Genomic DNA, 12,191 nt, shown 5'->3' with positions numbered 1-12,191 from the left:
CTAGACAACTCCCTGACAGCGGGTAAGGATTGACCCCACTTGATTGGAAATACGGTGTTGACGTCAGCGGAGCTTTTCTCCACATCGTTCAGTTATGTACTAGCTTGTGCTACAACGGGACCGACGGGAGGGAGCTGTCCGGCGGCGGCACCGATGCCGTGATGCTGCAGTGCGGCGGTGCCAAAGTAAACAATAATCAGGATAGGAGGAATGACCAGTTGATGATGAGCTGTCAGGCGTCCACGGGTGTCCGTATGAACCTAATATGCCCCTTTACTCCGCCGGTTTTTCCATCCAGAAATGTATCATTGAGAAGCCAAAGTGATGATACTGTGTGTACCTAGTCGTGATACTGATAACCTGTGATCCTAAAACGAAACACCGTGAGAGGCAACAGCCCGAAATATTCATGCTTGATGCTAAAACTCCATGCCACTGACACCAACGAAAGACAAGGAGTAAGAGAAACCTGATCCTCAGTTATTGTCTGTACCTCAAAAATACAACATAATGCTTCATCTGACCGGCATCGCTCTTCTCATTCGTTTCCTGGCCCATTTCGCTGATCCTTCCCTTTTCTTATACCCATTGTCCTCGTTATCCCCAGACATAATCCTGAGAAAAACCCTCTTCGTTTGTTTCTATAGGTACCTCACACTATTCCATATTCTCCGAAGGAATCAGCTCAAGTAGCCCATCCACCTAAGATTTGCCACCCTTGCGCTTCTTCTTTTTGCTCTTATTCTTCTTCCCTTGACTACTGCTCTGTCCGCCACCATTAGTTTTGGCGGATTCACTCTCCTTATCTCCGGACTGGTGCCCTTCATCGCCCGTCGTAAGCGGCAAAAGACCCTGAGTCTCGTCACCTGTCTCCGACCTGGCGGATGGCGTGGCTATCGACACAGTCACCTTGGCGCCACGGCCGTCGTCAGGCGAGGTTGCAGTAATGGCGTATTCCTCCTCGTCGTTAGAGCTGTTGGTTTCCAAAACCACCTTCCTGACACCTCGTGTCTCAATGATGTTCTCCGTTATACTTCCACTGCGAACAATTCCACGTCTATGGGGCAAGGGGCCGCTGTCGCGAATGCTGGCGACACTATCGCTACTGCGGTTCGATCCATGGTCAGACAGCCCGCTGGCCGTATCCGTGGCCGCATTCACTTGCTGCCTCGTGGGCGTCTGTGTTGACTTGTCGACTGTATCTTGATTACCGCCCGAGTTGTCCATATCAATAGGTACTGCCGTGACAGCACTCTCTGCTGGAGAGATGAGCTGTGCGGTAGCGGGGCTAACACCACCGTAGCTCTGCGTCAGAGCTTGGATACCGTCCTTTGCGGTCGATTGTTGAGGTCTTAGGAGGCTAGTGGTTTCATCATCTTCGTAGGAAGTCTCGGCAACAGCGCTCGAGTCGGCAATTGATGCAGCACGTGCTTGGGAGAGGTGTCCCGCAATCCCAGGTTTGATCTTTACTGTAGTTGAGCGAGTGCTCTTGGGGTTAATAGCCGGGTTGGAGGGTCCTAGGTGTTTCAAGTGCTGCCTCAGTTCTTCGAGATTGGTGCGAATCGGGACCGTGGTGTTCACCGTCTGGCCATCGACCCCAGTAGAGCTTCTCCGCATCATGAAAGTAGTCTGCTTGGGATCCCGCTCGTTGATGAGATGGGCCGCTTCTGAGACAGTGCTGCCCGCACCGGTAAGCGGCTCAACAATCTTTGACGGTGGAATATCAACACCGTTTGTCTTGCTCGAACCGGCGGCATCATCATGACTCCTGCTCATGGTTTTACCAAGCACATCCTCAGAGACACGACGTGTGATTCTGGCCTTGGGTGCAGGAGTCAACCGGCGAATGGCCTTGTGGACGTCGATGTAGACATCCGATTCATCAATGATTTCCCTGAAGTGCGGTCAGAAAATTTCCCACTTTCAACTAAGCAAAGGTAAAGCCAAGACTTACTCTCCAATCAATTCCTCGATAACGTCCTCAAGGGTAACCACACCGATGGCACCATGATCTTCTCCGGGACATTCGGAAACAAGAACCATGTGGGACTTGCCCTCTTGGAAGAAGTTGACAATATCCAAACAGCTGGTTTCAGGACGGGTCTCGGGAAGAGTGGCCAAGGGGAAGTCCTTGACCCTCTTGCAGTCTTCGGGGTCGTAAGTGATGAGGATCTTGACGAGCAACATGCCGACAAAATTGGTGGGGTTTCCGGTTTCATGGATGGGGATTCTCGAGTAGCCGGCTGACAATATCATATCCATAGTTTTCTCATCCAGAACGGTGTCCTCTGCCATGACAAAGACGTCCTCCATGGGAGTCATGACACTGGCGACCGGTTTTTCCTTCAAGTCGAGTACCGCACTGATGATGGTGACTTCATCCTGGTTGAGGCGTTCTGAAACATCGCCGAGGTTCTTGTGTAGGGTGACCAACGTCTTGAGACCGCTCTTCTTGTAGACTGTTCCATGGTCTTCGCCAAGAAGCTTGTCGAGAAGCTTTGCAATCGGGTACGAGACGGGGGCGGTCAAATACATGAGTAGGAGGACAGGTTTGGCCATGTAGCCACCGATCGGAAGGCCGTATCGAACGCATAGCGACTGAGGAATGACCTCACCGAAGATGACTGGAACCAAGATATTAGACGAGCAGCATTAGGTTTATGTAGAAGCAAACGTACCGATCAAGACAGTAGAGCCGATGACAGCGGCAACGCCACCGCCGAGGCAACGGTCCAAAACAACGGGAAGTGTTTCGTTGACAATGACATTGGACAATAGCAGGGTGACTAGAACCCAATGTTTGCCACGCTGTAGTAGATCGTACACTCGCTTCGCGTTCTTTTGTTGTGGTTCGGTCCGGTCTCTCGCGAGTACTTGAAGATAGATGCCATCTTGGCCCATCAGACTAGGCGTCTGTGTCAGCTCTGTGTACTTGATAGAGGAAGATGGCGAGGATCAATAAACATACGCTATCGTCAAGCCGGCAAAGGCTCCTCCAACGAGGACCAAAACAGCTGAGACCAGATAGAGGACCCAAAGGCTGGCGCCGCCCTCTTCTGGCTCCTCGGAAGCTCCATGTTCGAGAATGCCTAGATGTATCGGTGCAGCCGTGACGGTGGAAATGCCCATAAACAGGGCGCGAGAAAGGCCGACCGTCAGCGAGCGTGCTGCTAGCAAGCCATTGGAACGGGAGGAGGCACCACGAAAATGTTGTGCCGTTCGGGGGGCTATCGACATTATTTTCGAAAGTTTACACCAGGGTCGGCTGCGGATGATCTGCGAGATACTCTGTCTGGGGTGGGTGGGTTGTTTTTATCAAAGAAAAAGCTGACGGGTTGGAAGCTGAGGCTGTGTTTGGGCCAAGAAGATGCTGTTGGATGTGAGACTGGGCTTGGCGCGCTTTCCCTCGTTGAATCTTGCCGCTGCAGACAGAAGAGGAAGGACGCTCGGAGAATACTGGGCAATAAGGAAGAGATTCAGTGAAAGTGCAGTGATATCGCCCGGTGTCGATCCGTCACAAGCTCTGCCAGCTCCCCGCTGCAAGCGATAGTGGTCCGATGTGTTTTTTTTTTCTTCCCTCTTTTTCCCCCCGGCTTTGCGGATCGACACTACACTACGCTACGAGTGTGATATGCGCCACAGCCGTGTCGTAGGATCCAGGGCCTGTAGTATCCTTTGGCAATTCGGAGGAGACAGCGGCGATTTCAAACGAGGAGGTGGAAATACCCTTGTTGTTTTAGTCCGGATGGTGGTTGCCCGATCGCGAGACAGTTGGAACGAAGTTGGGGAAGATATCAATCAATGGTGAACAGAGGGAAAAAGCCAGAAAGTTACGGATCTTGCTGGGCACTTGGCGGCGGCGGTGCTACGCTGTTAAGGAGACTATGTAGAAGTGGGGCCATGACGACGACCGCGACGGGACCCGTTCCGATGACGATGATGGCAGCGGACAGCCGCCCGGAGCCTCTCATTGATTGGCCATACATCTGTTCAGTCCGTTACAGCGATTCAGACGGGCATGATTGGACCCGGCAGCAACGGGCCAGCGGGACTTGCAGCGGCATCTAGTAGATAGTAGACTTAAAAAACCGTTGAAGAATCGGCGGGCCATCAAGGTGTCCGTCTCCATGGGGTCATGAGGGAGCAATCTCAGAGCAGCTGTACGACCGATTGCTACACTGATTCACGGCAGGACGCAGGACGAGGGCAGTATGTAACAAAAGCACGCACAAGTTCCACAGCAATCATTTCTTGGTCATTTTAGTCAACCCCGTTACTTTCAACCTGTGTGACGGGAGTTATTGGTAGGAGGTAGGAGGATACACAGAGCTTGACAGCACAGAAAAGATAGGTAGGTAAACAGCGGTGTTTCAAGACTGAAGGACTCGGACGATTCGAGTCCATCCTGGTTCAGTGTAGACGCTGCGAATGGGAACACGTTACAAACTTGACCAGACTGTCCGGGTAGTGTACATACCTAGTGTCGGTGCCAGCTCAAACCCCCCTGGTTGCCATCGTGTAATTGCTTCATTCGAGTTTTGGGTCTTTACAAGTCTCCGTCCTTCGTCCCGGGCCTGACATCGGCGGCGGCACTCTCTCTCACATGCTCTGGAAGGGAGGTTTGTGGTTTTCGATAGGTAAGGTTGCCGGCACCTTCCGCATGTAGTCCCCACCTCTTACCCGCCCCCACCAACCTTAAGCACTGGACCCCGGGCCGCTGTGGGGAGAGCTATAGTGTAGATAGGTACAGGTAGTGTAGCGCGCAGCCACTGAAGGTTTCTGGGTGGCTTAGTTGGAGGCTATGTACCTAGTCCCATATACAGAACCCTCATCTTACTAGCTACACCCGCTACTGTACACTAGATCTAACCCACCAAACTGACAGAGACAGGACGGAGCTGCCCGAAGCGCGTTTTCTTCTTCCATCTCAAGCTTCGCGCGTCGAGGACTGCCACGACGGGAGCCACACCACAACACAGGGGCAATGGTCGCCGCCCGGCATACGCAAAGCGAGGATCGCACTCAGGTCTCTGACGATGAAGCCACCCTGAACCACAAACGAGTTCAAAACATGTTCACCGGCCCAACACACCGACCTACAAAGAGGGTCCGAAACTCGCTCGAATACATCCCTTCGTCCAAGAAGCGCAAGGCGGAGGAAGCTAAGCCAGATGACGATTCCGGCCAAGATGACGATACACAGGTCCTTGAGGTGGTCAACTCGTTCAGAGGTACAAAGTCGCGCGACCCTCCTCTTTCTCATACCGAGCCGCAACCTGTCACGAATGGCGCAAAGCGCGGCAGAGGAAGACCGAGAAAACATCCGCTGCCGGTCATGGCGCAAGATCAGCCAGCTTCCAAGACACATCTATCTCAGCACGCTTTAGACCAGATACAAGCTCTAGCCAGAGATACATTGAGTCCGGCAGAGGCACAACCTACTCGGGAAAGAGACACAGACGCCATCAAGATCGGAGCGCAAATGCCGATACAAGGATCAGATAGTGATTCGGATGATGAGTTTCCATCACTGGATGAGGTTTGGAAGCGACCAAAGAATCAATTGCCCGCCTCAGCCCAGCCAGAACCAAACCAAGAAGACGACTACGAGGAAAGGGAGGGCGACAATGTACGGGCCGTGGATGAAGATGAAGAGCAGCCAGACAAGGAGAATGAGGCCGACGATCGACTCCTTCGTGTCCCACCCAAGCCACGTTCTACTCCGGCTATATATCCACTGCTTTTCGAAAATCCAGAAAGTGTCAACAACTCAGCCCGCGTGAAAATACGAGGCAGTAGCATTAGGTCGTTGCGAAAGATCATGATGGGCCCTGGCTGGACAGATCTCGGCAAAGATTGGGCCAAGACTGTCGTACAACCCTTCCGGGACAACGTTCGAAACCCGACGGCTACGTCGGAGATCAAGAACCTTTGCAAACACCTTCATGAGCTGACAATGCTATCTGATCGAGCTTCCCGAGCGGCCTCCATTACAAAGCAGAACGAGTATCTACGAGGCGTAGTGAAATGGAGAAGCAAGAGTATAGAGGCAATTCAGGACATTGTTTCCGTGTGTGAGCAACATCTGGCCCCAAATAGCGTCACTCGACAGTCATTAAGGCAAGACTTATTCGAATACGGCATCCCCATGTTGATTTTGGCGTTGTCGAGTGCGTACTGTCTTGGGGAAGTGGGTCGAGGACACAACGACATTGACGAGGGTGGCTTTCCCCAATCTGGCATGTTTACCAGTAGCACGGTTGACTATCTCCTTCGTATTACCGATTGGATTACGCGTCTAGAGACACGACTGGCACCCGATGTTGCCGACGATGAGGACGATGAGGACATCGAGTACGAGCATGGGCTCAAGAAGAAGAGAGAAGACAGGCAACTTTTCAAAAAGTTCCTCGGTTCCTGGGACAGAACACTGCAACAAGCGCCACATGAACTAAATGAAGCCAAGTTTGCTCGGGACCAGGCAATCAAGAGAGCTCGTCAGGCAGCCCGCGAAGCTGAGCTTGCGAAAAGTGCGGCCAAGTACGATGCATTCGTCCTATCTACACAACGCATGAGGTCACAGTCGCGACCCTTGGACGAACTACGGCAAAAGGCAACAAGGTCTATAGTAATGCCACGTTCATCCGGGGTAGTCGCACCGGTGAGATCGGTACCCACAAGTCACCAGCAGCAACCCGGGTCACGCGTGTCAACGACGTCGTCGAGTCAGCCAAGGGTCTCGAATATAGGGTCGATGTCCAAGCCTAACTATCCTATATGGTCGGACGTAAAGAAAATGTGGCTGTTAGACGAGCTACGAAAGATTGGGCCCAAAGTGTCTGATTTGGACTATGAGGACTTGGCTGAGGATTTAGGGAAGCCGATTATAGAAGTTCGGCATGAGGCGGAAAGGCTGAGAGCGGTTGCGAGGTCACTGGCGCAGGAGAAGGGGACTAAGGTCGAGCGGTGGGCCCAGGGTCGATGATTGATTTACCATCTCTCAAAGTGCTGTATCCCTCCCTCTGAAGTTTGGAAACCCTTACAATGCGCAAAGATTTTCCCCAACTCTCATGAAACAAAGAGCCTTCCAACCCTCTGTGACCTTTTCCAAGTATGGATAATGAACAATGACTGCTTTGTCCCCAAGACTCCGGACTGAGCAATGCAGCGTCGTGAACAAAGAAAGGGGGGTTGCCGCAACCGACATTCCAGGGAGCTACATTCCCTTTTTTCCGGATCAGGAACGAAACCATGACCCACTGACTTCGACTGACTAAATGAACGAGCACTTATTTCTCCTCTTCTAAATCTCCCCATCTTCAAGTTTCCAATAACAGAACCTCGACTTTCAAAATTCTGCAACGACCTCGAAGCTGTTCATTCAACTTCCACTTCGGCATAACACACGACACTACCTCAGCTCGGCCAAACAGATATACCACCACCAACATTAAATCATTTCTCACCTCCCACGCCAACAACAAAAAAATGACATCCCACCCAACCCCCCCTCCACCCCCAAGCACCCTCACCACTCCCAACTCCACCACCCCTCTCTACACCCTACACAAAACCCTCTCTCCCCCGAAGGCGTTCCCAGGCCAGGACCAAGGCCACAGCCAAAGCCAGAGCCAGATCATTTTGATCCGCCGCTCCACCGACGGCGCCATCCTCCTCGGCACTCCCTCCCCTTCCGCCTTGCTTAATAACCCATCTTATACAAACAACGACAACAACAACAACAATGGCCAATTCTCAACCTTCTCGCCCCCTTCTTGTGTTTCTTCTGCTGCTGCTCCTGCTGCCGTACAGCCAGTAGATACGAATATAGTTCGGGAGTTGATGAAGGGCGTCGTCCAGTTCGAGGCGTCACCAGCCGGCGGAGCAGGAACGAGAAGTGGAAGGAGAGGAACCGAAATGATAGGAGCTCCCGAAGCGGCGGCCAGGGTTCTGAATCATGAGAATCTGGTGAGCTTGCATGGGGAGTGGGTGAGCGGGGTGGTGGATGGGGTGGGCGGGCCGATGATGTTGGGAGTTTTTGGTGGTAGTGAAGGGGGGGAAATGATGATGGGGAAGAAGAGGACGATAGTCGACAAAACGGAGCGGTGGTTGGTGTGGGATTGGTGCGATGCCGGGAGCGTGAAGGGGTTGATTGAGTTTTATGGCGGCGGGGTGGGGGAGTGTATCATTTGGGGACAGGTTGATGAGGTTGCTGCTGCGAAGGGGACAGAAAAGAAGAAGACGAAGAAGAAGGAGAGAGGGTTTCCGAGAAAGGAAGAGCTGGGGACCATAGTGGTACAAGGAAAACCAAGTCAGTTCAAGTCGGGCGGTGGCGCGTTCCTCCCAGAGAGTCTGGTCTGGCATGTTGGCTTGGGAGTTTTGCGGGCGTTGATGTACTTGCATGAAGGGAAGAGGGAGGTGATCAGCGTCGAGAAGGATCCAGTGACTGGAGGGTTCAAGAGGGTGAGAAAGGTCCACGGCCCACCGGAGACGGAGCCGGATTGGATGCCTATTTTGCATCGAGACGTCAGGGCGGAGAATATCTATATGCAACATTCAAGGGGGATAGAGACGTATGGCGCGGTGAAGTTGGGCGGGTTCGAGAATTGTTATGCTAGTGCGGCGGTAGTGATGGCGCAGGATGAGGAGGAGGGGCTTGAGAGGGTGCCGCTGGTGGCGATGGAGAGGGAAGTGGTGGGCGAGGAGGAGTTGAGGAACCGGTGGAAGGAATGGCAGGATGACAGATATGATGTTGATGTGGTATGTGTTTCCTTTTTCCTTACTTTCCTTGAGCCTGGAAGGAAAACGAGTGATGCTAACGAGACAAAAACACATAACAGTCCAGACGTCCATACACCCGCGGCAACGACCTCTACGCCCTCGGCACCGTCCTCTACCACATGATGGTCGGCCGTCCGCTCCCACCCGTCCCGGAGGAGTGTCCTTTCTGCAAGTGTCACCACGTCAAGTTCTTGACCAATGCCCCCGGTGAAACAAAAGAAGCTTGCACCCATATGAACTGCGACTACCAAGACGTGAATCACGAGGTGGATATTGGGCACCTCATGAAGAATGGTACCCGCGGGAAGTACACCAAGAGCCTAGCCGGGCTTGTGGGTGTGCTCTTGAGGCAGTACAGAAACGACGAGACGAGGGCTAGTGATATCCTAGATAGGGCTGGCTGGAGGGGGTACGAGGAGTGGAAGACGGGCACGCCGGACGGAAAGCTCTTCAAGGATGCGACGGATGATATGATGTTTAGAAAGAATAATGAGATTGTGGCAAAGAGGAATTTGGCAGCTCAGCAGGCCAGTCAGCCTATGAATGTTTAGTTACTTGGGAAAAGCATGAGGTATGGGAAGTCAGAGGTGTGGATAAGAAGACGGAAAGGGGGTACAAGATGTGTAAGATGTAGGCGTGGGATTGGGGTATAGAGAGGTAACCGGTGGAAAACATTTCATCAAACAACTTAAACAGCTGCATGGCGCAGCGGAAGCGCGCCGGGCTCATAACCCGGAGGTCACTCGATCGAAACGAGTTGCAGCTACACTTTTTCTTTTTCCAAGTTTCGGTTTGGATATTTTCATAAAATTTTTTTTTCTCGTTCGACTTTGTTTTTTCCCCAGGATCTGCTGCTGGGTTTATGGCCCCGGTTTTTCCTTAGTCAAAGTGGAGCTTATCACGTCAAGTTCCTGGTCTTTTTGTTTCCGGTATCGCAACATGGCCTTTATCTCAATCCTCTTTTTGTCTCCAGGAGATCGTCACGATAATTTTGAGCATCGATTCTTCATCTGTACCTTCCAATCTGAGCTGTCTATCGTGACACATTTTGCACCATGTTGAAGACCAAGGGACACCTACCTGGAACGAGGCTGTGGGGACAGTTGAAGCTCTTATCTTATCGATAACTTACCGGGACAGTTCAGGTTCCAACTCCGGGTTTCTTGTTCCCAGTTCCACAACTGAAAGCAGCAACGTTGCGACAGTGAAGACCGGGTTGCAATAACAAAGGCGACTTTGTACACTACCATTGCTCGACACACATCATACGATTACACCGTCTCTCTGGACAAACGGCACACTGACGACGACACAAGTCTGATGATTAGATAAATAGTCCTCATTAAGCGCTCGAAATTGCCGCCCTAGTCTAAGTACATAGTAGACTAGTACCCTCACGCACCTAGCTCGCCTCGGCCATCCTCCCCCCCCCCCCCTCCCCCTCTGGTCCCAACAACGGCAGTTCGTCCCCGACCCGCAAACAGCGAGACACCAACTCCATTGAACAACACAACGAACCCACCCAGCGATAAGGGTACCTCAACCGACGATCCATCACTCCACGCTCGCTCTTCTGCGCCGCTTCTCTTTGTCCCCAAACATCACCTTTGTCGTCGGGCAAAAGGTCGTCCGCATCTACACGAACGAACGAAACGATACTCGGTGGCACAACCGCGATCCTACGCTCTCAATTACGCCGACAATGTCACCTTCAAATGCCCCTGGCACCGGCGCTCCACCCCCGTTCTCCTCGACCCCAGACTCCACTTCGGCGACTACGACGGCAATAAGCAACTTGATGCCTCCTCCCCCGCCTCTGCTCCTCAGCAAGCGCGTCACCGCTTTCCTCCACGCAAACCTCTCGCCATATATCCGAACGGCGGCGCTGACCACTCCCGCCGGGAAGCTGCTCGCCCACGCTAGTAACGGGCTGAGTGCCAGTGCACTGAGGCGACAATGTGCCGTGGCCGCTTCGCTTTGGGGGCTCCATCACCCATCAGGCTCTGGATATGGTGGTGGTGGAGACGCGCATGGGGCGGGGGACCACCATGTGATTGGGAGTCCAACAGGGAGCACAGCGAGTCAGAGCACGGTTGGGACTACGAGGGGGGGCGCCGCAGGAGGAGGCGGGCTAAGAGCGCGGCCAGTGCCTGGACAGGCGGTCACGGTGCAAATGGACAACGGGCTGGTGTTTGTGATCAGGAGGCTGAGGTGCGGCATGCTGTTTATATGCATGGGCGGTGAAGAGGGACACGGCAATGGGAAACAGGCGGGGGAGACGGAAGCGAATGGGGAGGGGCTGCCCACACCACATCTCGACCCCGGTCACCAACATCATCTCCCCTTGCGCGCGGGACCACATCGGACACCCACATCATCGTCAGCGACATCGGCGAGGTCAAAGAGGGAAGCAGACCTCTCCGGGGAAAACACGCCTCTCAGCACATCTACCAACACGGGGCCTTCTGCATCGACCAGCCAAAGCAGCAACACCAACGCAGCGAACAGCGCCACGGGGGCAGCCCGGGGCCCATCGGCATCGAGTGTCAGGGCGATGAGGAGGCAGGTGGAGGAATTGGCGCGTTGGCTGGATGAGCGGTTAGGCACGCTCTATGTTCCGGAGGAAGGTATCGGTCTTGGATTCGGAGGGGCTCCTGGAGTGGAGCTGCGCTAGAAACAGCACAAATGACTTGATAAGTAACGACTTGGCAATGAGGCGCACATTCGAATACCATGGTTTTTGCAGTTACATAATATCTTAATAGAAATGTATCAAAACACTGAGAGGCACAGGGACATAGCAAACGACAAGGGCACACTCGGAAACGGTAGAACTGGTACGGGCAGTCTGAGCAACCCAACACCAGACTGGTTGAAGAAAGGGGAGAGAGAATGGAGTTCAAACAACAACCCCAAAATGGGACAAGCCGAAGGAGACGCACAGCGATATTTGGGGATTTGTTGGTTTTCATAGAGTGGCATCGATTGCATCATATATACCCAGCGGAAGGGCGGAGGTACCTTACATTCGCCAAAATGCAAGACATGATTTCGGTATTACATCAACTCGGTGACCTTTCGTGACATTCTATTTCGCCCTACGTAGCAAGCCATCTCCCATATGTATACCTAGAGGTATGTACCGTCGGATAATCCCAAGTGGAAATTTCGAAAATCATTGAAGGGTGGTCCCGCCTGAACCTGAGCGGTAGTTCTAGGGCTCGGTTGAATTGTACATCACCTAGGGCAAGCAAGCAACGGGCATGGCGGCGGACCTGGGAGTGTTCCCGGCGACGGCCCCTTTCCCGCCAAGCTACTCCCCGCAAAACCCCTATGACGACAGTGGGGTCCAGCGCTTATCGGAGCCCAACTCTCAAAAGGGACACCTCCGATAGCTCTTCTCCCCCCCG

General features: G+C 53.1%; 4 protein-coding genes and 1 non-coding gene across 5 annotated transcripts; 4 read left to right on the top strand and 1 right to left on the bottom strand.

The window, feature by feature from the left end:
- Positions 1-271: 271 nt before the first annotated feature.
- Positions 272-3,819, bottom strand: NCU04814 (DUF21 and CBS domain-containing protein). Its single transcript, XM_955347.3, has 4 exons — positions 2,969-3,819; positions 2,679-2,905; positions 1,955-2,624; positions 272-1,894 (listed from the first exon to the last, which is right to left on the bottom strand). Exons 1-4 carry the CDS (start codon positions 3,235-3,237, stop codon positions 703-705), a joined length of 2,358 nt encoding a protein of 785 aa, XP_960440.3. The 5' UTR covers positions 3,238-3,819; the 3' UTR covers positions 272-702.
- Positions 3,820-4,852: 1,033 nt separating this feature from the next.
- On the top strand, positions 4,853-7,410 carry NCU04813 (hypothetical protein). The gene has a single exon (XM_955346.2). The coding sequence runs from the start codon at positions 4,985-4,987 to the stop codon at positions 6,983-6,985; it is 2,001 nt and encodes a 666-aa protein (XP_960439.2). The 5' UTR covers positions 4,853-4,984; the 3' UTR covers positions 6,986-7,410.
- Positions 7,411-7,456: 46 nt separating this feature from the next.
- NCU04812 (hypothetical protein) lies at positions 7,457-9,433 on the top strand. The gene is made up of 2 exons (XM_955345.2): positions 7,457-8,760; positions 8,841-9,433. The coding sequence occupies exons 1-2, from the start codon at positions 7,489-7,491 to the stop codon at positions 9,330-9,332; spliced, it is 1,764 nt and encodes a 587-aa protein (XP_960438.1). The 5' UTR covers positions 7,457-7,488; the 3' UTR covers positions 9,333-9,433.
- Positions 9,434-9,475: 42 nt separating this feature from the next.
- NCU15366 lies at positions 9,476-9,547 on the top strand. The gene has a single exon. It is a non-coding gene; the product is annotated as a tRNA-Met (tRNA).
- Positions 9,548-9,776: 229 nt separating this feature from the next.
- NCU04811 (hypothetical protein) lies at positions 9,777-11,786 on the top strand. The gene has a single exon (XM_955344.2). The coding sequence runs from the start codon at positions 10,484-10,486 to the stop codon at positions 11,453-11,455; it is 972 nt and encodes a 323-aa protein (XP_960437.1). The 5' UTR covers positions 9,777-10,483; the 3' UTR covers positions 11,456-11,786.
- Positions 11,787-12,191: the final 405 nt, after the last annotated feature.

Source organism: Neurospora crassa, linkage group VI, assembly GCF_000182925.2.
Source record: "Neurospora crassa OR74A linkage group VI, whole genome shotgun sequence".
Classification (NCBI taxonomy): Eukaryota; Fungi; Ascomycota; class Sordariomycetes; order Sordariales; family Sordariaceae; genus Neurospora; species Neurospora crassa.
This window is presented reverse-complemented; position numbering and strand designations above follow the sequence as displayed.